Raw genomic sequence first — 26326 nt, forward strand, 5'->3', positions numbered from 1 at the left:
AAGGCAACGTTTATTTTTATATTCCTGATAAAATATGAATACTTTTATGGATAATTATGTCGTTATTATAAAATAACCTAAATTATTCACGACTCAAGAGTTTATAAAAAAAAACAAGCCAACTGTTCAAAAAAATGTTTATTTGTCCTTTATTCTTACAAATAAATTAAACGTACCGTTACTTACATATTAACATTATGTTTGTACAGTGTTTCGTATAAAATTATATTATCTCGTAATTTATGGCGGTATGAGCGAGAGTTTTATTAGCAATTGCGGAATCCCGTTGCTGTTAGCGTGAGTTTTTCAAAATTTCAAGTTAAGTAAAAAGTTTTGACAGGTGTGACATTCTGGGGTACAATGTGTGTCCTTATTCAAAACGGCTTTAACGTCAGTGAACCGTTTCATTAAAATTTATAAAACACTGATATCAAATACAATATTACAAAATCATCTTGAGTATTTCTAATTTGACTGCCTCGGTGGCGTAGTTGTTTTCCACGTCCGGTACAATAGCGCTCTGAGGTCCTGGGTTCGAATCCCGGGTCGGGCAAAGTGATATTTGGGTTTTCTGCTCGGTATCAGCCCGGAGTCTGGAATTTGTGCCCGATATAGCGATAGGCTCGCCCCCTATCACATCATGGGACGGAACATACTTGGCGAAAAGTGGGTGCCCTAGTTGCGCCTCTGCATACCCCTTCGGGGATAAAATGCGTGATGTTATGTATGTATGTATGTATATTTCTAATTTAATTGATTTATTAGTTCGATACATTTTCAATTGATGGTTTGTTGTTTTTTTCATTATAGTTGTTTCTTTTTTTAACTTTCATAAGTTTCTTTGTTTTATAAATGCAATAACATAGTAAAACGGAACGTAAATTACAGGCCGTAAATAATCGACTTCTCGTTATTAAATATTTCACATATTCACTATAAACTGAAGCTTCATTTTAAACAATTTGTAGAGAACAATTCATCCGTATTTATCTACAAATTCTGATTCATTTTCGACCTTAATTAATTTACGTTCCGTATTAACATACCCTTTTCTTAATGGCTATTATACAATCATCATTATGTTTATTTCAATAATCAATTTAAGTATTAAGAAAGTTATATGATTTGTTTATTTATTGGAATCAAAATTATGGATTACAAATATTTTTGCCTCTTCACTATCAGACATATTTCCCAATAGTACGTCTTAAGACATTAGTATAATTCAAGACGGGGTTCTATATTGACAAAATAGGTTATGTCCTTCGAACCAGTCTCTATTCTAAGGTTAAATCTTAATATATACAGGGTGGAACACAAATTTGTTTACAGAAGTAATAAAATATATTACCACGCACATTCTTTTGTACTTATAACCTTACCTAACCTAACTGGCAAATGGGATATGTTTGAAATTATAATACATGCGCGTTAAGCATTAGATATGTCTAAGCGATTATTTATATATTAATATTCAGAATAAGTTAAAGCTGATGTCATCTCATTCTTTACGCTCCCAACGATATTTTAGGTGAAGTCATATCAAAATTCGCAATGTAGCACGAAAATACACAACAAATTATTGTCATGAAATTAATCAGTATTATTATAGTAATTAATTATTACACTGTATATCAAGACTATTTCCCGTACATACAAATGCTTGACAAATATTTCGGGCCGCTGACAAATGACATTCGAATTTCAAAGCAAGGCAACGCGATAACCCTTTTAATTGAATCCGAAAGTCGAATTGTGCGCATGTCACATTAAAAGCGATTAGTACAAAAATTATTTCGTCCAAAATTCCATTAGTCGGGACCCTTTAACGTTTAATCACAATCGTGTGCGCATTGTGTGAACGCACCTGGGCTTGTTGAAGTATAACCTCTATGAGAGCGAGCCAGGAAAGTTTAGCTATTAATTTAATATAATATTTTTGTATTTCATCTCTCGTATCAGTACTTAATTTAACTAAAAACAGAAGTTAAAATATAGAAAAAATAATGGATTGACGTTAAATTGACAGAAAAAATTATGTTGTAGCTTAACGAAGAGTTTGACTTGGATTTGGAAGGCAGATCTTATTATATTAATGTGAAAACTAAAGATTTAAGTGTCAAAAAATTATAAAACTATATTCATAAATAATGGGCATTAAGACATAATCTCGTGGTTCAGAAGTTTTACTTCAACGTTGAGCAAAAAACATTTTCACTGTAACCACGTCGGCTACGTTCTGCGGCAAGTTTCAAAGCCTCAAAGCAAAAGGAAGACTTGGCCTGGCATACTTAACTTACTATGGCGTGTGGGGCTAACAACTTACAATGAGTCAGTCTTGTCATCGGAGGTCGGTGTCGCTAGGAGGGATGGTGCGGGCCGTGAGCAAACATCACGAGATGATGCAGTTCTTGTCGTGAGGGCCGTTCTTCCTCTGTCTCTCTCTCTTGGCGCAGGCCACGGCGTCGTTGGGCACGTATGATATCCGCACTCCGCCATACGCTCGTCTCGTCGGCAGCGTGTACGACTCCGCTGATGAGGACGAGGATGAGCACGTGCTGCAGTAACTGCTGGCGTCCTCGTCTCGAACCTTTTCTCTTCGTATCGGCTCATCTGGCTCGAAGGCTTCGTTGTCGTCCCCGCAAAACCGCACTGTTCGACCACCTCTCGGCTTCCTTGGAGACTTTCTAGAATCTACTAACGTCAGCTCCGGCATTGATGTAGAATGTCCGGGAGTTACGACCGCTTGAGCTTCGACTGGATGCGGCGGTTTCCAGTCTTCAGGCGATTCCTCTTTTTGCTCTTCAGAATTTGGACTAGGCTGTATCTGATGTTCCGTTATGGATTGTTCTAATCTCAAATCTGCTAACGCTCTATCTAAGCTAAGGCAAGCGTGTGGCGGTGGGGGCGGGTGCGGCGGAGGGGACTCCGGCGCTAGAGATCCACTCGGCTCTGAATCAGCGTCTATATGCGGTGACTGTTCGCGTTGGGGACTTCTCGGTGGTGATGATTTTGGTGACGGCATTCTTCTAGGTCGAGGTACTCGTGGAGGTCGGGGTCCAGGACCCGATGAATCTGACGGCGTCGGAGGTTCTCCTTTAGAGCACGCTATCGAGCAGAATATCGCACCCTTTCGCGGGAGGAATGGTCTCCCCAATAAACTGGCGCGGCAAGTGTGGCAGGCGAAGCATCGCTCGGTGGCGTGCCAGTGCTGTCCCTCGTGAGACATCTGGCCCTGGTCGACGCCGACGGGCTCGCCGCACGCATCGCAGTACTCGGCGAAGCAGGCGTCGAAGCAGGGCAGGCAGTAGGGCCGCGCCTCCCTCATGATGTAGCGCTGCCCGCCGAGCTGCCGCGCGCACTCCGCGCAAGCGAAGTGCTTCATATGCCACGCTCGTCCCTCTGCTTCCGTGCACTCATCAGCCAGGATTATCTGATGACAAAGAAGGTAATAAGTCTCTAGAAATTATATTTATTGCGAAATTTTTCTTGATAACCTTGGGATAAATATGAATTGAAAAATTATTTCAGTAAGAGTAGAACAGAAATTATACCATAATCATTAACCATGTTTATAAGAATAACATGAGTAATTTGTCTGATTGTAAATGACACGATATTCTATAAACAGAAGCAACATCGTCCCAATCATGAATTATAAGCGATGTTTATAACTGCATCGAGCTTGACCCTGAGATATAGTATTTTATTGTGCCGGTAATGCTACAAAATATATAACAAACTATATTTGTTCTATTTTTATACCAAATATATTACTGTTTTATTAGTCATTCGATATAACATGTAGTGTATCCTTACTGTTTGTATTACCCCCTTTGATTCAGAGGGTATAAAGAAAAATACGAGTATGAAATGTGATAGCATGACAAGACCCAGTTCTAGTTTCGAAAAAACTGCTCAGCTGTCGTAAAAAAAACATAAAAAAGTGACGAAAGTATTACAGTATTCAGACTCTAATATTACGAGAGAGATGACACACATTTAGCTAGGCACTTGGTATCCCACCGTATAATACAAGGATACTTTGATATTGCGTTAATAAATAAAACCACATATTCATCTTTACCTCTACTAACATTGTGCCAAAATTTTCTGTGATTAATTAATATTTTTACCAGATATTGTGTTAATAAACAAATTACATACTCGTTTTAACCTTTGCTAAAATTGTGCCAAAAATCATCCGTGAATAATTGATATTTTCACCAAATCCTTGTTTTACTTATGTGATTTTTTTATCATTCTGTAGTTTAGTGCGAATATTGCGTGTGTATTGTATTTTTGACTGAAAGTGATGTTGCTGTTGCGACGAATTCTCTTAGAGTAGTAGTAGTGGCATTAGTGTGTGTAAAATTAAAATATTTTTTTATTGATATACATCGTTCGAAATTTAAACTTATTTTATTTTACATCTACGCTTCGAGTTTGTTATTGTAGTGTTATTTTAAAGAAGATAAGTATGTGGGAGTGATCAAATATTATAAAATTGAATGTTAATTGATTAATATTATCATAGTAGTATGATTCTCAAATAAACTACTTATTTTTAAGTTACAGATTTAAAGTTATATAAAAAAGTAGTTTTGATTCATGAATGAACCACTATTGACTTCAACGAGTGGGGTAGTATTATATTGTAGAAGGGAGCAAACCAATATGAGAGCGCAGACGCGATTCGTGTCAATTGAAGTTTAGTTTTCAAGCTCAACAAAAAGTTGTTTTGGACTAAATATTTTATTTACCCGCAAACCCGGCTTTTAATTACCATACTATGAAAATCCTAGATGAAGAGTAAAGTCTGGACCGACCGCCTTCCCAATATAACCTCACTCAACACCAAAAGTGTTTGGTTTTATTTAGTACCGTAATGTGAAAATGACATTGTATATAAATTTTACCATGGTAATTTGTTCCAAATGCAGATATTGAAATATTACAAAAATACCGGGCTATATTTTTGTTATACCGCTAGTGAGCAGAGGCAAAAGTCCATATAACTATTGCTCCCGGCTTCCTTTCGTAACTTATGTAAAAATTTAATTATCATTGGAACGATTCACCGACCGCATTTATGCATTAGTAGTACCTCTATGTTGTGTCGGGTTCACTTTTAGGAAATGTCGCCCTTCGCCACTGATAGTGAGTAATATATATCCATCTTCATACAATCTGTGAGGTTCTACGGCTGTGTCTAGGCCTTCTATACCACGCCACATCTTATTATCGAGCTTATAGGTGTATCGATAAAAGCCAATATCACTTGAATCGGCCAGAATCGAACCCGATACCTCAGCACGACCGACGCACCATAATACAAGTACGCCACCAAGTAAAGAATTTATTATAACTTATTTATGTGCGTCGTTGGTTTTCGATGGATCAACGAGGGGCGAAACTTTGGTCATTGAGACTGTTTCGCATATTACTTTTCCAAGTCATTGTGTAAGAAACTTTGTCTTCTGATCTCTTTAAATATCGTGGATTTTACCGGGGGAGGATTTTCGTAAATATTTTCTCCGGTTGGGGGAAATTCCTTTCAAAAAATTTGAAATTGTATAAGTACTGATTTTAAGAGGTAGCACGCGTAGTTTTGGTCTCAAAACTACGCGTGCTACCTCTTAAAATGGTTTGGTGGTGGTGGTGGTTCTGCTTTGGTGGCGTAGTTAGTTGCATTGCGTGGTACGACATTACTCTAAATTTATAAGTTCGAATCCCTGTTTAGGCAAAGTGGCTTTCTGTCCTATAAGCCCGGAGTCTGGAATTTGTCCTCTATTTAGAGAAAAGCTCGCCCTCTATCACGCTATGAAACAGATCACAGAGAAAAGTGGATAAAAGATCGAATTAATAGTTGCCATTGGTATTTATTAGATTACCGCTCAGGGTGGCAAAAATCTATCTCTCATTGGCAGTAACAGCTACATATCGAAACCTCGGTAAAATATAGAACTAAATTTTAATATTGACAAATTAACTTTAAAACGAAAAAACAAAATGGCTCCACCAAAGCAAGTTCCTCACATTCCTGGTCAGGTTATAACTCAGATCTGCAGTCGAGAGACAATACGGTTGCATAACTGTCCGATGATGTGATACGGCGGCTCCCAACGCCATTGAAGCCTTGGGATGTGTGCCTCAGCAGTCCCACGGCTTTGGGTTATCTTAAACGCTATAAACTGACCTTAATAGCTGCTACGATGGCACGCGATTGCGCGGTACAGTCTTCCTAGATTTAGTTTAGCATTTGTTTGAATTAATTAGCTTCGCTTGAGCTGTGATGCTAAGTTATGAAATGAAATGATTAATTTGAATCCGTAAAATGTTATACATTATTTAGATTCCGTCAATATTAACTCTACCATTTCGGAAAGCAGTTCTCACCAGAGAAGAACGGGCAAGAAACTCTGGATACTCTGGTTAACTCTGGTTATGGATTTGAGAGTCTACTAATCGACTTTCAATTAATTTTACAATTTTTGGAATTTGAGAGTTGTGCATCATATAGCGGCAGGTTATTCATCCTTTAATAAATAAGTGAAGAGAAATTGGTACGATATTTTTGCCAACAAACGTGGTTGAATGAATTGGTTTTGCAAAACTGCTTTATGTTCATGACCCATCGATAAAACTGATGAACACATACACTTTGAAAGAAAACATCACGCGCGCTAATCCGCGACCAAAAACTAATACAAATAGTGCTTCATTTGTATTGATTGCCATCTAACATTCTAAATGCTTTCAAAATCGAATTGTTTTAAGCATCTACATTGTTAAATAAAGATAAATTTAAAGGTTTGTATAATGTCTTTATAAACGCATTTAATATATTGTGAATCTAAAGGTGTCTTAGTAAATGTTTTTTGTTTCTGTTGATTTCCGTCGTGTGGCGTTGTTGTTTTGCTTTGTGTCAAAATATATTGAACAGTTTGTTTAGCGTACGAATTAATAATTGTAAATTAAAGAAATCTTACTCTTTATTTAAATATAGTCATAACCCAACATATATCTTATATGTGAATACTATGTCGCTCTACATTAAATTTCAACTCTAAACCCGCTGGTAATTTGATAGTTACCGTTTGGATAAGCGGCAAGTGATGGTGAATGTTCCCAGCATTGTTCGCGGGGTCGACACCCGCGCCGTCGTTACATTTCTTGTCTAATTAATTTAGGATTTTAACTCGGTCCAGATATTAGATCAATGATGCCGCGTATGGTAAAATGTTTAGGGTTGCCACGTGTTGCATTTCAAAAATTGTTTAAATATTTAAAGCTCATAAGATAAAAACAATTGTAAGTGGTATAATAATTAAGCACAAATAGTATTTCGTAATTCTTTTTTTGTCTTATAAAAAATATGTAAAAACCATTGCGTTGACAACCCTACTTTAGATATCAATGCACGCACACCCGCGCCATTTTAAATAGAAAGCCTTATTATAATTAAAATTACACAAGTGTGAATTTTATGTGCGGCAATGAATTTTTATATGGTATTGTTATTTGAACATGCTTTTGTTATTTTACGAGCGTTTTAAGAGAATCAGATAAAGCCTCTGTTTGTATAAGCCGTGATGAATTAAATATTAGAGACAAACGCGCAATTGGGGCATCTGATGGTACACAGGGTCATTCCGGCAATGCGTTAATGAATGAAACCACATACTCGTCTTTATATAATATTATCAGCTCTGTATCTGTACTGTCCCAATGCTGGGCACGGGCCTCTTCTACACTACTGAGAGGGATTAGCTCTTAGTCCACCACGCTGGCCTCTTACGGATTGGACTTCTCAGGTATGTAGGTGTGCTCACGATATTTTAATTCACAAAAAATACACACATAATTTTAGAAAATTCAGCGGTGTGTTCTTGGGATTTGAACCTGCGGACATTCCTCTCGGCAGTCCGTTCCACACTCAACTAGGCTATCGCCGCTTCAATGCTCGTCATTTCTGCTAAAATTGCGCTTAAAATCATCCATGGTTAACGAATATACCCAAAAAGCCCAGTTTTACTTTTCTGATTTTTTATCATTTTAAATTTAGTGCAAATATGTACATTTTCAGTCAGAATGTATTTCTGGTCGAAAATGTGATTTTATCACTGTGACGAATTCTCTTATAGTAGTAGCGCCATTAGGGCATGTAAAATTAAAAATACCTTATTGATTTACGTTTATTCATTGGAAATTTACCTATACACTTATAATTTTACTTCTACGGTTTGAGTTTTTTCAAGAAAATATATATATGTGGTTTTATTTAGTAACCCTGTAGTATAATACTTGTAACATTCGAAGAATTTTGAAAGCCTAGCCTGTATTTGAGGAAAAAAAATATGAAATACTGCATCTAAAGTACAAGTTACTGTTGTCTACACCTGGCTCCGGTAATGTAAATTTTCCTTCGATGTATGTAGCATACTATTAGGGAATAAAAAAGTTAAAAAAAGTAATGAGATAGTTCCAGTGATTAACACATTCAAACAAATCATTATCATTTCAGCCGGGAATTGTCCACTGCTGAACATAATACATAATTTAATTCAAAGAAATAAACATTAGAAACTTTATATTAGTATAGATATGTATGTTGTTAACATTGTTGATATAGCCAATACACGAGCGAGCTAATATATAAAAAACATACAGATTCTTACACGAAATAAAATATAAACACTATCGGTGACATAGACATACAAAGCCTATAGCTGTGCGTGCGCCAGTGGCACGGTGACTCAGATGTACTTATGTAACTGATTAGTTCATAGTGCTCAGTACTTGGTTATTATGTAGTTTTAAAGAATGCCACTACTACTCTAAAATAATTCGTCGCAGCAGCAACATTACACTTTCAGACAGAAATACTCTCTTTCACACACACCATAGCTAAACTAAACTAAATCGGAAATGTGATTTTTGCCACAATGATAGCAGAGGTAACAAGTATGTGCTTTCATCTATTCGCAATGTCGAAATGACTCAATATGAAACGGTTTTTGTTGCTTATATTATTATAACTTACCATTCTAAATACACTATTATTATAACAAATATTTATAATATTGTTTTTCCTCCATAGTGATGCGTTAAAAGCTAAATTACTCTTAAGGTTCAAAACAGGATGCTAACCCATTCATATTACGTCAAACTGGATTCATTCATAAATATCCATTCATGTTTTCCTGTGCCGCATTACCTATAGGGATTGTGGGGGAAAATACTAATACTCACTTATAGGGTTCTAGGAATAATACTAATTTCGTATGTGAAAGAACAAAGATTATTTCTTTTATTTATAATAATATCAGCCCTGTATTATATACCGTCCCACTGTTGGGCACGGGCCTCCTCTACTACTGAAAGGGAATAGGCCTTAGTCCACCACGCTGGCCTAGTGCGGGTTGGTCGACTTCACACACCCTCGAAAATTTATAATAGAGAATTTCTCAGGTACACAGATTTCCTCACGATGTTTTCCTTCACCGTTTAAGCAAGCGATAATTCACAAAGAATACACACATCATTTTTTAGAAAAGTCAGAGGTGTGTGCCCTTGGGATTTGAACCTGCGGACATTCGTCTCGGCAGTCATCATTTTCTTTATATCTGCACGATAAACTGAACCCACTGCACCTGATGGTAAGCGGAGTGGAGTCCACAGCATCGACTGACGAGATCCCTCACAAGTTGATACAAGACTTCGTGTTAGTGAGAGAGTGAGTGATGTTTGTAATTGTGCCTAAAGAGGTATCTCGCTGTTGCTTGTTATCTTCTTCATGGTAAATGCGCAATCCCAAATATTTCTTCTCTATTCGAATCTTTATGCATTCATTTTAGGCAGTGCATCCCTAATTAGTGTAAATTTTAATCTAGGACCGGGATTAAAAGATTAATCGCTTTTTTCAAAAATGATTTCGTTTCGTTCCGCGTTAACCATTACACAAATACGCTTTATAATTATAATTTCTGATTAATATAGACATTTATACACAAAAATCGACTTTATATACGAACTAGATTGTAAACCGGTTAACGCGTATTATATGGTTTTTAATATAACCCAGGTTAAGCCCTTAAAAGGGTAATTTTTACGGTTCTTTTTAATAGGTTGTTAATACCAACTACCAACGTGCTTATTTGCCTACAAAATGAGAATATATAACAATCATGTAGCTTTAACAAGGCCGAATATAATAAATTTGCAGTATATTTAGCAATATTGTGCGCAGTTCCGACGTGCATAGCCTTGTCAGAATGCGGACCGATGCTGTATAACTATAAATATTGTAGATATGTATATAGAAAAGATGCTTGTTTGTCCGTGTTGTTTCACCAGACTTCAAGACACTGAGCTCATTCTGCGTAGATCGGACTGTCTATTTATAAATTTTAAAAAATAATTGATCTTTTGTATCATTGTAAAATGTAGGTAGATATTGTAACTTTGACTTTTCGGATGACCAGCATATCAGTTCCCCTGAGACAATGAAGGTTACAAACTCTTGGAAAGGTCGGGGAAAATTATAATATATTACTTAATTGATTGCTTTCCGAACTAGTGGTAGAGTTAATATTGACGGAATCTAAATAATGTGTAACATTTTATAGGCTAAAACAAATTATTTATTTCATTTTAAGTAAAATGTGAAACAAAATATCGCAGAGACAATATCCAAAATAGAACACAACAATGTTTCCATAAAGCTGTTAATAAAAAAAAATCAAGCAAAGCTCGTAACAATAACATGTATATAAATTTCTAAAGCTCGCGATGCCTGCATTGCCGAGCTTTCCGACCTTGACATATCCATTCCGTATTTAGACAGTTTTCAAGAACTGCACGTGAAATTTTTCATGACTTAAGTACGTTTCGAAAAACTGCATTCTCCAGCAAGGTTATGGTTTGTTAACATGCATATATGCATTTTATGTTTAAACAATGTGAGGTACGCTATTAAACCAATTTAGAAAACATCAAAGCTTATGTTATGTTAACTGACTTACGAATTCGTAAACGTGTTATACGTGAGTGGAACGACTGATAACAGATCATCGGTAAAGTATGTTTATCAAACAAAAACAAACACACATCACGCATTTATCCCACAAGGGGTGTGCAGAGGTGTAGCCAATGCACCAACTATTCATAAAGTGTGTTCCGTCATGATGTGATAGGGAGTGAGCCTATCGCCATGTCGGGCACAAAGTTCACTCTCCAGGCTGATATTGAGCAGAAAACCCAAATCACTTTGCCCGACTCGGGATTCGAACCCAGGAGTTTAGAGCGTTACCGTACCGCGCATGCAGTGCAACTACGCCACCGAGGTACTATCCATCAATTATGAAAATAATGAATACAAAAGCACTGTTTAATTCTTCAAGTCTAACCACCAGCTTTTAATCGTACAAAATCTTACACGAAACCTAAGACTAATTTGAGCAAATTTGCATAATTTCGCAACGTTTGTTAATTGTTAATTGAGCGTGCATAATAACGTGAACCGAAATGGTATGCCGGCGTGACGAGTGTATTATCTATATCATCATGCGAGCCACTGGGATTAACGATCTGTGACAGGTTAGTACAGAATGGGAGAAACGATACGCCAGGAACCAGAGTTCAATCCTGTTTAATAAATGTTTGTGTTTACGCGAATGTAAGACATTGAAATAAAACTATCTTACGGAGTTTATCGCGGTTTTTATATTATAATTCTCTCAGTTTCGAAGACTTTGCAGCCTGTGATCACGGGGGCTGGGGTGTTGGACATCCGAAAATTTTTATTCTCAAAGAGTTGTTAGGGTTTTATCGCTTTACTAAATATTCTCCGAGTTTTTTTTTATGATAAAATCCAGTTACGACGTAAGACTATGCCTGTTCTGAAATTAACAAGTATTATTGAAGTGTATATACTCCCATCTGCTTCTATCCCATTTTATATTAGTTTAGTGTAATAAACTTTCTCAACCATATACTAAATTGAGTGCAAAATAAATTTGGCTTAGTATTTTTACTGCCATCAAATCCATCCAGTCTCAGTTAGACCGTTACAAAGTGCTGCTTGACATGAAATCAAACCCCGCCACTCTGGGTCTATGAAAGCCTATTAGTCTACCCCTAAACCAAGGAGATTAAATGTGTATAAATAATATGGACAGTATATATAGTTTGATTTGAATAATTATAATTAATCAAATAATTATTATATTATAAACCAAATTGATATAAAACATTGCTAATGAAACACAAATACACGTTTCCCTAGACCGTTTTCTCTTGGGCTACAATGGCCCGTTTCGGCCGAAAATGTCCGGTTTCCGCCGCGGCGCCGGCCGTCCTGTCCCTATATATCGGAAAGATTTATCGACGAAGGGTTGTTGACCTCTTTAGGGTTGTCTTAGATGTTAAAAGGGTGGATAAAAGGCTTAATTAGGTAGTTAGATTATTGAAGGTTTTTTTCATAAAGTTATTCTTCTTTCATAAATACAAATTATAATCCGCACTAACAAGGGTGTCGCCAAGAGGGGCAGGGAGAGGCCGCTGTCCCTCTAGAGATTCTAAAAAAGTTGACAAATTTACCACAACCAAAGTCTTAAGTCTTCGACTAGACTTGCTTCCGAACATTCCGAATTCGCCAATTCCATTCCTAATATTCCGTACGCTCTGCTCTATGTTATTGTTAAAGCGCGACATGGGCAGTGGGACAGTAACATGCGTTCTCGACTTTACCTACAATTCAGACTTTTCTCATTCTACATATCAACTTGCCCCAAGGCCATCACCTGGCGACTCTTGCGCACTAATAAGCTGAAGAGTTTGTTTGTTTGAGCGCACTAATCTCAAGAACTACTAATTTTTGATTTTTTACTAATAGGAAGACGGGAGACGTAGCGTAGCCAGGCCCCCCACGAGATGTACCGACGATCTGGTGAGGGTCGCCGGAGTCTGATGGATGAGGGCGGCCCAGAACCGGCCCCTGTGGCGCTCAATGGGGGAGACTTATATCCAGCAGTGGACGATCCCCGGCTGAAATGATGATGATGACTAATATGAAGCTACATTACTCCCGAATACTACTACTAGTGTACTTTTTCTCCCGCGAAATTATTTATCCCGATAAAATTCACACACGGGCGGAACCGCAGGCGACAGTCGCAATAGTAATACATATTCAGATATAATAATGTACTGGGTATAAATAGTGTGAGAAAGTTATTTCGTTTGACATAAAATGAAGCGAGGCGTTTTGCCAAGAAGCAATAACAAGAGAAACGTTTAAAAAAATGCAAATAAAAATATACATAACCTTACGTATTACATTCAAAAATTACGCCTCTTGTATCTTTTTCCTCGTTTGTTATTTATGTCTTATGAAGTTATAGTGGGAATATCCAGTCACTTTTTTATTCGATAGACAAAAATATTATAATGGTATTTACTGGTGGTAAGTCTCTCATATGTGAGAGTTCGCCTGGGCAGGTATCACAAGCAACAGTGTGTTGTCACTGTTGTGTTTCGGTTTCAAGAACATGTCAGTGTAACTATTGGACACAGTAAGAATTAACATCTCATGTCTCAGAATGGCGAGCGCAGTGGAATACCAAACAATTCTTTGTAATTCAAGGTGTTGGATAGTCTTCTACTGTTTATGGGCGGTCGTAATACTTCCCATTAGGCAGCTGCAAGCTCGTCTCGTCATACAAAGCAATAAACCAAAAATTGGTTTCATTCTCAGATTCTCATTACTCTTTAAAACTACAACGCTTTCAATATAAATAAATTTGCTTCAAATAAGAATTCGATAAATATTTTTAGTGCGTCCGTTACAAAAGCCCTATGTACACCAGATGCCAAGGGTGAATATTTACATAAATTTCGCATCATAAATAAACGTAACAAATTGCACGGCACTTCGCAATTATCCTTTACCCGCCAATATCCTGGCGGAAGCAGATACCATCGAGGGTTGCTGGCGGATACAATGTGCTATCATGATGGGGAAGATACGACACGACTGGAAGGATCAGACGTGTATTTTTAGGTTATGTACTTTTTGCTTGGGGGTCTGTATGTGTAAAAATCCATAAGTGAAGAGATAAATATGATTTTTCTAAATTATAGATGCTTATTCTTATTCCTGAGTGTTAAAAGTTGCTTTTTATCTAAATTGATACAGGCGGAATATCGGGAAGGAAATATTATTCTAATCGCCTACTCGTTAGGTCTCTACCCTCTAGGTAGGGAAAGCCATATTGCAGTGTCTATTTCTTCCGCCAAGCAATGTGGCAGCACAGTTGTGTTCCCGTTCGAAGGGCACTGTAGCCTATTTTGTTACTGGGCTTTATGAGACTTATGTCAAGATGACGAGCGCAGTGCAGTATCTCGCAGTCCTGTGTCATTCTAAGTTTTGGTGGTGTTGCTTCTGTCTATATATCAGTGGTAAAGGGTGAAATTATTTAAAAGGTAACCTGAGGAAAAAATGCCTTAGTTAACATCGCGATCAATTTAACCATAAACGAAACCAAGACAAACGTAAATAAACCTAAAAGGGAAGAAGATAGGCATCATATCGTACGGACGTTCGTCACTTCTATATATTGCTATAAGAAGAGCGGCTAGCTCGTCCCATGACTTATTTCGATAAAAAATAATAACTGTTATAAACCTCACCTCATCACAAGCCGAGCACCTTGGCTTGAGGGTTTCAGCATGATGCCTCCCGCAATATAGCCTGCCGTCCTTCCAGAAGTAGACCAGGTCGATGAGGAGCTCCTGGCAGGTGCAGCAGACGAAGCAGCCAGGATGCCAGCGCGCGGAGGGACCGGCTCTCGCTGCAGAGACACACATGTCGCCTGCTGACATGGTCTCTTCACACTGTGGGAGGAAGAGGAGATTAGTATCTAAGAAAATTGACAAAAACCATAAAACGTATAATAGGTAACAATAAAAATATTATTTTCCTTGATTGAACATCTTAAAATTATAAATACCGTAATATTTCCCTGCAATAAATTGACAGCGTCTACGCGATGTCTTAAAGTTTTGACCGATATATTCAGTTTTTTAAAACTGTTCCCCGAACTAACGTAGAATAAAAATTGAATAAAATTTTGATTATCAACATATTTTCATTTCCAATGGATCTCAAACTCTTCCTTAATTAACAAGCATATCAATCGATAGGTTTTAAAACTTAGAATATAGCTTAGGTAACCTTGTCGCATACCGACAGAAGGTCGTCAATTGTCCCCGATATGGCGGACGGACCAACGACCGCGGCTGCCTGCTACAAAAATTTATTGCAATAATACTTATAAAAGGGAGCATGTTGGACAAAAAACTTTGTGACAGAACCAGCAACGAAACTCTCGGAAGACACACAAAAGTTAAGGATGTTAAAGGTAGGACGGTGGTTCAAAACCCGAGACACACTCCTAACATTACGAAGTTACGTGTTTGTTGATTAATAAAAATATTTTATAACTTTACAGCGACGAAATACGTCGTCAGAACACCAACATATTTAGAGTTCTCTACAAGAATTTCGAGGGTATGTGAAGTTTGCCTGCACTAGGCCTATCCTTTAATGAAAATCATAAAAGTGCGTACAAATAGTTCAGCAGAAGTGGACAAAACAATAGTATGATACGGATAAAGACTATCAAATGGTTAGACTTTCCCATGCCACAAGACATCGGATTATTATGCACTATCAAAATGCCGAAATATGCAAGCAAATATGCATTAAAAAAGGGCGAAATATGCACCATCAAAAAACTTTTTATTTAAAGTATTTACGTCTATTTCTAAGTTGTATTTATATGGTATACATATATTTAAATATAAATATGTGATATAACCTAGCGAATAATATTCTATATAAATAGTGGCCGATCTCAATGAGCAAACTTCGGCTGATCACGAGATCACTACGCGCGAATCATATTAATCATATTTCGACGGTCATATCTTATTCATAAAGCTGTGGACGGTGTCATGCTAATATGCGCAAGTATTTATCAATGGCTGGAATAACTCGATCTGCCTTTGATAAAAAAATTGTCTATATTTATTGTGAATGCTTCAAAATCTTTTTTTATGTAAAATATGAAAGAGATCATGGTTAGCCGATTGGCATTCCCAGGCCATCGTCCTAGATCAACAATAGTGTTTTTCTAGAGCGCTAGCAAGTGTATCAAGTTCGGTCGTCTTTGTGAAAAACTCGCCGCTGAAGGTTGGCTAACGTGTTGCTTTCTGGAAAAACTAGTAAAAATCTAGTCCATCTTTAAGGTCGCAATAATTGGTGCACCAATTGTTTTTTTTTATTTCAAACCTAACTGAACTCTCTTCGTGATTTTATTACTGAAAAGTTATTATATCATAATTTTTTCTTTTTTTAATGTTTTTTTTCATTATGTATGTTATGTTTTCGTCTTACATGGCCATCCTTGTATGTTCTGAAAAAAAAGACATGAATTTTAACTAAAATATCTCCTTTTTATACAGAATTAAGGATATATCAATTCATATTTCCTGTATAACCTCATCCATAAGACGTCATCTCCTATGTAACAGACAGTAAAACCCGCCAGTGAGTAGGAAGTTATTATTCAACTCCCAAAATTGAACCACTACGATGCCGCGGTATGGTAATGAGATTCATTCATACATTTGACTACTGAGCATTAGTCATACGGTCGTAATTAGCTCGGATTATTGTAGTTAGTACAAGAAAGAGGGAATAAGCCGCGGCGCAGACTTGCTTCATTGATATATCAAAAACGCAAAATGGTGTCAAAATACTTTCAAGTCATTTACATAAATTGACTATAGTTACCTAAAGATAGTTTAAAGCAATGAAATTGAAGATATAAGGTAATTCAATTACTGAACTAATAGATAGAATATTAGTTAATTAGTTGACATTAAATCTCTCGGCGCTTTTTTAGAAATTTATCACCACAATCCTTGATAGCCCATGTCGGAAGGGTCAAAACCCAAATGCACACATCTTTGACTTTTCTAAAATCATGTGTGTATTCTTTATAAATTATCGCTTGCTATAACGGTGAAGGAAAACATCATGAGAAACCTGCATATCTGAGATATTCTCTATAGGAATCTTGAGGGTGTGTAAAGTCTAAAAATTCGCACTAGCAGCGTGGTGGACTAAGGCCTAAACCCTTTCAGTAGTAGAGGAGACCCGTGCCCAACAGTGGGACAGTATATAATACAGGGCTGATATTATGACAAGAAATGCGTAACAATGGGATTTTTTAAAACTCTTCAATCCACAGCTGGCAAATGCTTATAATCTCTTTACTATTATATAGTAAAAACAGTAAAATAAAGATGTTTTAATAACATGATAGTATAATGGAAATATGTTCTTATGGCCGCGGAATCCCTTTCAATGTTTGTTTTAACTTGCAGTCAGCTGATTCACGCATTCTTTGCTCTGGGTATGTAGGCGGCAGGAATGGAATGTTATTTGTTCTATAAATTAATAAATTAAGTCTTAAGTGTTTATAAGCTTGGAGCGTAAGAAGCATTGGTTATCTAACTTAGCAATTAAAGTTTTTCATTGTTAATGTGAACACTATTTATGTGCATTTCAACTTGTTTCTTTTGAGATAAACTGTGACAAATACCTCCTTAATATTTACTAGCACAGCTAGAGAGTCATTGTTATTTCACGCATTTTTTTTCGAACAGTATACCTATTTATGTCTTAAACATTTGAAACTATGGTTATCTATACTATTATATAAAGCTGAAGAGTTTGTTTGTTTGTTTGTTTGTTTGTTTGTTTGTTTGTTTGTTTGTTTGTTTGTTTGAACGCGCTAATCTCAGGAACTACCAGTCCAAATTGAAAAATTATTTTTGCGTTGGATAGCCCTTTGTTCGTGGAGTGCTATAGGCTATATATCATCACGCTATACCCAATAGGAGCGGGGCAGTAATGGCTAATCTCAGGAACTACCGGTCCAAACTGAAAAATTCTTTTTGTGTTGGATAGCCCTTTATTCGTGGAGTGCTATAGGCTATATATCATCACGCTATGACCAATAGGAGCGGGGCAGTAATGGGTAATCTCAGGAACTACCGGTCCAAACTGAAAAATTCTTTTTGTGTTGGATAGCCCTTTATTCGTGGAGTGCTATAGGCTATATATCATCACGATATGACCAATAGGAGCGGAGCAGTAATGACTAATCTCAGGAACTACCGGTTCGAACTGAAAAATTCTTTTTGTGTTGGATAGCTCTTTATTAGTGTAGTGCTATAGGCTATATATCATCACGCTATGACCAATAGGAGCGGAGCAGTAATGGCTAATCTCAGGAACTACCGGTTCAAACTGAAAAAATATTTTTGTGTTGGATAGTTCTTTGTTCGTGGAGTACTATGGGGTATATATCATCACGCTATGACCAATAGGAGCGGAGCAGTAATGGCTAATCTCAGGAACTATCAGATCGTTCTGAAAAAAATATTTTTGTGTTGGATAGCACTTTGTTCCTGGAGTGCTATAGGCTATATATCATCACGCTATGACTAATAGGAGCGGAGCAGTAATGGCTAATCTCAGGAACTACCGTGTTTGAACTGAAAAAATCTTTTTGTGTTGGATAGCCCTTTGTTCCTGGAGTGCTATAGGCTATATATCATCACGCTATGACCAATCGGAGCGGAGCAGTAATGAAACATGTTGCAAAAACGGGGAAAAATTATTAGTTTTGAGAGCTTCCGTTGCGTGCGCTGCGTAAACGGTTAAAGTTATGCAACAATGATGTATGACGGGATTATTCCTCTTAAAAAGTTCTAAAAAATATATTATAAAACAAAAGTCCTCCGCTGCATCTGTCTGCCTGAACGTGTTAAACTCAAAAACTACCCAACGTATTAAGATGAAATTTGGTATGGAGACAGTTTGAGAGGCTCCCGGGAAACTACTACTTTTATAACGGAAAACTTTAGCCTAAAAAACTGTTTAACGCGGGCGGAGCCGCGGGTAAAAGCTAGTTAATAATAATTATGTTAGATATTTTTTTTTTTTAAATATTTTCCTATTCAGAATTAGATACTCTCGGAGCCCGTTACATTTTTTGGAATTGTTTTTGGAAACAAACTTTAAAAGCATCATAATTATGTTGACTATAGTACAAAAATGCGGATCGCAAAACTAAAATTCCTCAATTTTATTGCACAGGCGGCAGATCTTTACTAATGTTTTTTCCTTACGCGTCGTCGATCAGCCAAGGCGAAGGTAGCGCGCGCTTCGGCCCCGAGCACGTCCCAAAACTTCCCAGAAGGGTTTATTGTGCCTTTACGTGATATTTCGCAGTTTTGGAACAGATGCGATGCGCGATTGTCATTTTGGTATTTGATGTCTTTTAATTATGTGTTTTACAAGTGATAGGGGTATAAAACTCATCGTAAAAACGGTTTTGATGAAAATATCATGCTTAAAAATATGTATTGAGGAAGACATGATTTTTTATGAGACTAGGCGCTTGTTTCACGATGTTTGACTGCACGATACTATTCTAATATAATATTATAGGCCGACCAAATACAAAAGTAAACATCCAAAATAAATTCTCAACAAAAGAGTCACTATATGCATTATATAGCTTGCATTAGCTAGTGTAAGTGTAAATGAATTACTTGATAGAATATTTTTATTAATTTAGTTTTGGTAGAGAAAACTTGATTCTCTTTTAAACAATTTGATACTGTGAGGACTTTACTTACATTGGCTTACCTAGTGTTTTTTATCTGCACCATCTCAGATTAACTGGTAGAGAATGCCTGTGGCATTAACTCCGCCTTGACATGGTAATAAGTATAAAGTGCATTAAATAAATTAATTAATTATATTTATGCCGGTTATTTGTTAAAGAAAAAACAATTTTTAAATATATTTTTTTAATTCTTTGAATGACGAGACGAGCTTGCCGTTCGCCTGATGGTAAGCGATACAACAGCCCATGAACAGTAGAAACACCATCCAATACAATTACAAAGTATTGTTTGGTGTTCCACTGCGCTTGCCATTCTGAGACATTAGATGTTAAGTCTTATGTTCAGTAGTTACACTGGCTACAACGCCCTTCAAAGCGGAACGCTTGGTGGCAAATAGACATTGCGGTGATTCTACCCACGCGGACTCTCACATATGATAGACCTATCACCAGTAAATTATGAATGTAGATTAATATTTCCCTATAGATCGCTACAGAGAAAGGGTCTTTGGTATTAGAAAAGGCTTTTAAAACGCAAAGCCGCCACCATCTGGTAGATTAATAAATCAGATACTGTTTCCAAACGTTATTACAAATAAGGATCAATTTTAACAACGTATCGGTAACAACCTAACAATAGCATAGACAATGCCGCAAGGACGTCTATTACTTCCGCGACACGCGCCGCCAAAAATGGGACTGATTTGAATTTAATCACCATTGTTTAAGACAACGGAACTTTACCTGTAGATGTATAACAGGACTTCATGGTATTGTTCAGTTAATATAAGAACATTCCTGTGTTACATACTGTCCTTGCTGAGCACGGGCCTCATTTACTATTGAAGGTTTAGGTCTTAGTCCACCAAGGCCTGGTGCGGGTTGGTAGACTTCGCAGTAAATTCTCAGTGAGGTATATAGGTTTAAGTGAATATGTAGCATGAAAATACAGTGCAGATCAGAGATGAAAGATCTAGCAAAGTAATATGGCAATATGCTTGAAATCGTGTTTTCCATAGACGAACATTAACTTGATATAAGGGAGAATAAGGAATATCGTACATATCATCTATAATGTCGAATATCAAAAGATTTACATAGGTCGTTGGTCGCTGGAATTTTGCCGGTACTCTACTGATTGTAAATTAGCAGACACAAAAACGCTCCAGAACTAGCCAATATTTAGGGTTTTCATTGCGTTGGCAGCTGATATCTTATCGCCAATAGTCTTGTATAATATTAGCTATGATTTTAGTTATATATTCAAACTCTGCATTTATGTTAACTATAAATATTTGTTTGGGGCTAGAGGAGGGTCTAAGGCCTGGCCGTTGTGAGTTTATAAATCCCTCTTTAGGGCTCTGTATGTCTGGTACTAAAATAAGTAAATCACCAATAGAATTTTACCTCTGGAACCTACAACAATACTAAAAGGTATGACTGCACTCTTTGGACCTTTGGAATCTTCACAATTCAGTGGAGACAAAAACACGTCCGGCCCAAAATACTCAATCAGACATATTCAAATAGGTCCATGAGTAATGCAGTGAACTTTCACTAGTTGGTACGTGCTCGGCGGCTGGCGGTCAGCTGAGCGGAAACGGACGTGACGTCACGGGATGTTACCGTAGGTTGGCACTCGCGTCTCGTGCGCGCGTCTGTACGCTCATGCTGGCGACGTCAGACAAGACATACTTGGCCATGTTTTCCAAATCTGATTAGCTGGATCTTTTACTGGACTATATCTCTTTCCTCTCAGTAGAGGACGTCCGTGGTCAATAGAAGTATATGTTACAGGGCCGGTATTATAATATCTCTTTGCTGAATATACTTGGCCGTGTTTTCTTTGCTTTGATTAGCTGGTTCTACACGCTCTCTAATACAGTATCGTGGGGCGGATTTTATGGTGACATATCAATGCTTGGTGGTTAGACTGTCTGGGTGACACATTTATATTCGGTGCGCGGCACGACTCGCTCTGTTCTTGGGTATGAATCCCGGGTCGAGCAAGCTGATGCTGGGTTTTTCTTTTCATTATCAGCCTGAAGACTGGCATTAGTGCCCGACATGGCGATAGACTCGCACTCTATCACATCATGTGTCGGAACATATGAGGAAAAGTGTTTGACCCAGTTGCACCTCTACGTATCCTTTCGGGTATAAAAGCGGCATATGTTAATGGTTCACTAACACTTCCCAGAGCTCACGATGCACGAATCCCATTTCAGCGATCACACACATAGCAAATTCACAACAGGCCGCAAAAAATAAAAACAAACAAAATGAAAATTAGAGAGGCGGCTTCGGCCACCAAACCGGCGCTAATCTGCGGAGTAGATGATACAGTGGTTTGCCCCGCCCAGCCTCATTAGCCGACATCACAGGCGCCGATGGAAATGTGTGTTTTTACTCTTCTACTAGATAGCAGGTAAATTCAAAGGGGAGCCGACAATACCAATATCAATATTAGTAAATTTGACATGTTTGCAAAGATCAGATGGACGTTAGAACTTTCGCAAAAGACTATTTGATTTTATTGAATTTCACGAGAATTGGCGCTGTTTTACCTAATTAGAGAAACTGGTTTAGCAGTTGTGAAATATTGTTTTATAATAACCTGACGCTGTTCTTCATAATATATTCAGAAGTTCATATGTCATGTATATATATATATATAAGAATGGTATCGTGGGGCTTTAATCACGGTAGCTGGTAAAGCTAGCATTCAAGTTTGATTCCTTATGGAAAAGTGCAACAAAGTAATTTTCTTGGGATACATAAAGGCCCGTTATCTTTTATTAAATTAATAATTTCAATAGAGCATGAGTCACTTGAAATAAAAGTTAAAGGATTTCTGTATTATACGTGTTGAATATTTCACGATAACAATACGAATGAGATGACTATAAATGATTTAAAGAAAAACATGAGCGAAGGCGCAAACAAAATCAACTTGGACACCACTTAATCACCTCGCATAATTTACGGGTGGCAAAATGATTCTCGAAGCAAAAACTTTTCGGGAATGTAATTACAAGTATTTTTAACACAAATATTAGTGTGGGTCTCGGGCCACCAACGTGGACACGAAAAAACTATAATCATTGCGGAATCCACACCTATTTGGATAAGTTTTTTTCCTATTGCAATACAATTGGATCTTATAATGGAGGAACTAATTCGTGGTCCACAAAATGATATGTTAAAGTTTACTGACCAGCCACTATTATAGTAGAACTAGCTTTTGCTAGCGGCTTCCCCTGCATGAAGGAGTTTCTCAGAATGGAAAGTAGCCTTAAACCTTCACAAGGTCTTAAACTATCTCGATACCAAATTTCATAAAAATCCGTTCGGTAGATTTTGACAAGATTGATAACATGTAGACAGAAAAAAAGGGGACTTTATTTTATAATTTCTTATAGAAAGTTAGCGAACGAGTGAGTGGGTCTCATAATGGTAGCCTTTTAAATCTTAATGCTACAGGAATTGGATTCCTTACTGACCTATAAGGAAAGGAATGAGGAAGTTACTTTGTCGTCAATCTCATTGACCATTGCAAACATAAAAACGTCTCTTTACGGCAGTTTTTTAAAGATATCTTTATTTATGGTACGGGTAACTTGTATACTATACAATAATTTTAAATCTTACATAATCATTTACTCAACTTTATTATTTCAAAACTAAAGCACGTAAAATCGTTGGTCCTGCTTCTGATCCCTCTTCGATCATGTCGGATTGCCGTCTCACTGGACTATGAGAGTGAAGGAACAGAGAGAGCAAATGGTATTGCGCACACACTTGTGCATTATAATATCTCCTGCGCACTTGGCTGATCTCCGTGGAGACTGACCACCGTTGGCAATTCGGTTAGGAAGGGATTAATATTTAAAAATTAAAATTCTCTAAAATAACTTCATAAGATCGTTCCGTTAAAGATAACCGTTTCCTTCCTTAGCAACAAATCGGTATTCAATGTTTACAATTCCGAAATTTTCTACCAAACTACGTGCTGTGGAACTTCGTCAATCTGTTTGTCGATACTGCTAACACTTTCCTGGAACACGATCTGTACGTGATCCCGGTTCGACACGGCAGCACCGTGACACGACTGCGTGTCAATTCAACATCCATTACAGGCTTAGTTTGAATCAACGCAAAAAGTACAATAGAAAAAACGCAACGTACAAAGTTTTGTTTATTTTGCGCGTTGTGAGTTTGATTTGTGTTTTACTCGCTGAATGTAGATTTAATTTTACATTAAAAAAAAGCTATATAAATTCATAGTATTTTTTTTAAATATTGCACGCCTAACAACGCTAATTAATTAAGAACAATAATAATGATATTAATCTGGTAATGGATACAACAAATGGTGTCAGTCTGCCACGGCATATCAACATTTTGATACAATACCTATTCCATTGCCTGCTGTATATGTGATTCTTTGAGAATGTGTAGTAAAAGACGGTAATGTAAACGTGTTAAAAACGTCGCCATGGTTTGGATGCGGCGGCAAATCGTTAATGCAGCAGGGGGGCGCGCTGCAGGTATCTCGGACCAAAAAAATCTCACCTGGTCAAGTGTGAGAGTGATTTATTTAAATCGGGATCGGGAATAGATTATATCGCCATTTAACTAATATATCGTTAGTTTATTAATTTATCGATAGTGACTTGACTCCTTCCTGTGAGAGTATTCTCTTGAAGTAAAGGGTATTAAATCAAAATGAATTCTTGCTTATAAAAAATTACTTCACCATTTACAGTTGCACATTGTTTATCATTGTACGCTTGTAAGGTGGACTGGTAGAAAATATCTAGGGCTTTAAGTCTGCTTATATACTTCTCTAATATATATACATATTATAAAACGAAGTCCCCAAAAGCTGTTTGTCTGTATGTTATCGATTTTTTCAAAATCTACTAAACAGATTTTTATGAAATTTGATATGGTGATAGTTTAAGACCCTGGGAAGGTCATAGGTTACTTTCTATCGCGGTAAAAGTGCTTCACGTGGGTGAATTCACGAGCAAAAGCTAGTTAAGTGTATAAAGAAATGAATAAATATTGTGCTAGCAGTAAACGAATTTATTAAATCGGTAGTTTCACAGCTTAACCTCATACAAACTCAAACTTGCAAACATACATTACAGTACATTAAGAATCATATTTTTAAGGTTTTATATTATTATCGACAATTGAGGAAGTATAAAAATGTACACATTAAAATTGACCATAACATGATTGGTGGATTTACCTTTTGTAATGTCAAAAATACGAAACAATGTATATGTCAGTGGCTTTACTATTTGAAATGGCACAAAGAAACAAAGCAGGTCTAATTGAGACCAAATAACAAATCCTTTTACACGAATTTTGATATTGTAACAAAACTACCTAACGGACATTTTTGCGGTTTGTTATGTTTGATTTCACTCCCGACGTTTCGGAGATTGTAGTCTTTATAGTCAGCCCGATGACCGTTAAGTAGTTTAATTACAAGGGTGTGAACATTTTCTTTCAACCACGGAACTCTAAGGAAAGAAAAAAGACAAGGGCGGGTCGGCAAGTGGCGCGCGTGACGCGCGCGGTGTGGGAATCTTCCGCGCGCCGACGCGACATACCGATGTAGTGTGGACAGGGCTACGCTGCTCGGGTAAATACATCTAGAGATTAGTAACATCACGCTTGTGTCCTGATGGGTTGGGCAGAGGTGTGGGCAAAATGTAACTAGAGTCGAGTTAGACGGATTTTATAGGATAATGACATAAGGGTGATAAATTAAACATTTATACTAGTCAATATATCTAAAAGGCGTACTGTTTTTGTAGATAAATTTGCTAAGTTTAATGGGATTGAATTATAAATTCAAGACTAAAAGACTCTCAAACTGTATATCAAATTATAGTTAGTATTATTGTACTAATATAACGTATTCGTTATAATAATATTTCTCATACCTTTTACTATAAAATTGTAAGCGTATACAAAGCCCCAAATGTATTTTCCTACTTTCTCAATAACAGTTACATAAACGCAAAAACTTTAGCAATAGATATAGCCGTAAGGGCGAGTGTTTGGCAAAAAGATCTTTGGACGCAATTTTGTAGAGTTGGTCATACATTTTTGGTCAGATAAACGCCAACTTTGCCTCTTGAATGTTTGGCATAAACCCTTAATATGTACCTATGTGTTTTGTGTTTATAAAAAAATATAATATTTTAGTATACTTTTTTTGCTTCCAAGATTTTTATAAATGAAGTAAAGAAAATCTATCTTGACTGCAACTTATATGTCAATTATAATAAATCATGTTGCAGTTGAGTTTCCCGCGGTATTATTTTTCTTTAACATTTTATATGAATTTACATATTAAGTATGTAATACATATTAAGTATGTGTAATACTTAGCTTAAATCTTCTTAGTTTTGGCTCAATTTAAAATAATTTATAATTATTACATATACATTTTTATGGATACCAAAAACGGCACTGTTTATATAATAAATATATGACATAATACTTTCCTCATTGTACAATGATATGTATGG

General features: G+C 36.8%; 1 protein-coding gene across 4 annotated transcripts in view; it reads right to left on the minus strand.

Annotated features, from left to right (window-relative positions):
• Positions 1-735: 735 nt before the first annotated feature.
• The window catches only part of LOC115444103 (protein prickle), a 423151-nt gene continuing 397560 nt past the window's right edge, over positions 736-26326 (minus strand). For all 4 annotated transcript variants that reach the window (XM_037439365.1, XM_037439364.1, XM_037439362.1 and 1 more), the window contains 2 exons: positions 14695-14898; positions 736-3433 (listed from right to left, as the gene is read on the minus strand). In XM_037439365.1, coding sequence (XP_037295262.1) covers positions 2393-3433; positions 14695-14898 — 1245 coding nt within the window. In that variant the 3' untranslated portion in view covers positions 736-2392. The remainder of the gene's footprint in view (positions 3434-14694; positions 14899-26326) is intronic.

This window comes from Manduca sexta, chromosome 16, assembly GCF_014839805.1.
Source record: "Manduca sexta isolate Smith_Timp_Sample1 chromosome 16, JHU_Msex_v1.0, whole genome shotgun sequence".
Taxonomy (NCBI): domain Eukaryota; kingdom Metazoa; phylum Arthropoda; class Insecta; order Lepidoptera; family Sphingidae; genus Manduca; species Manduca sexta.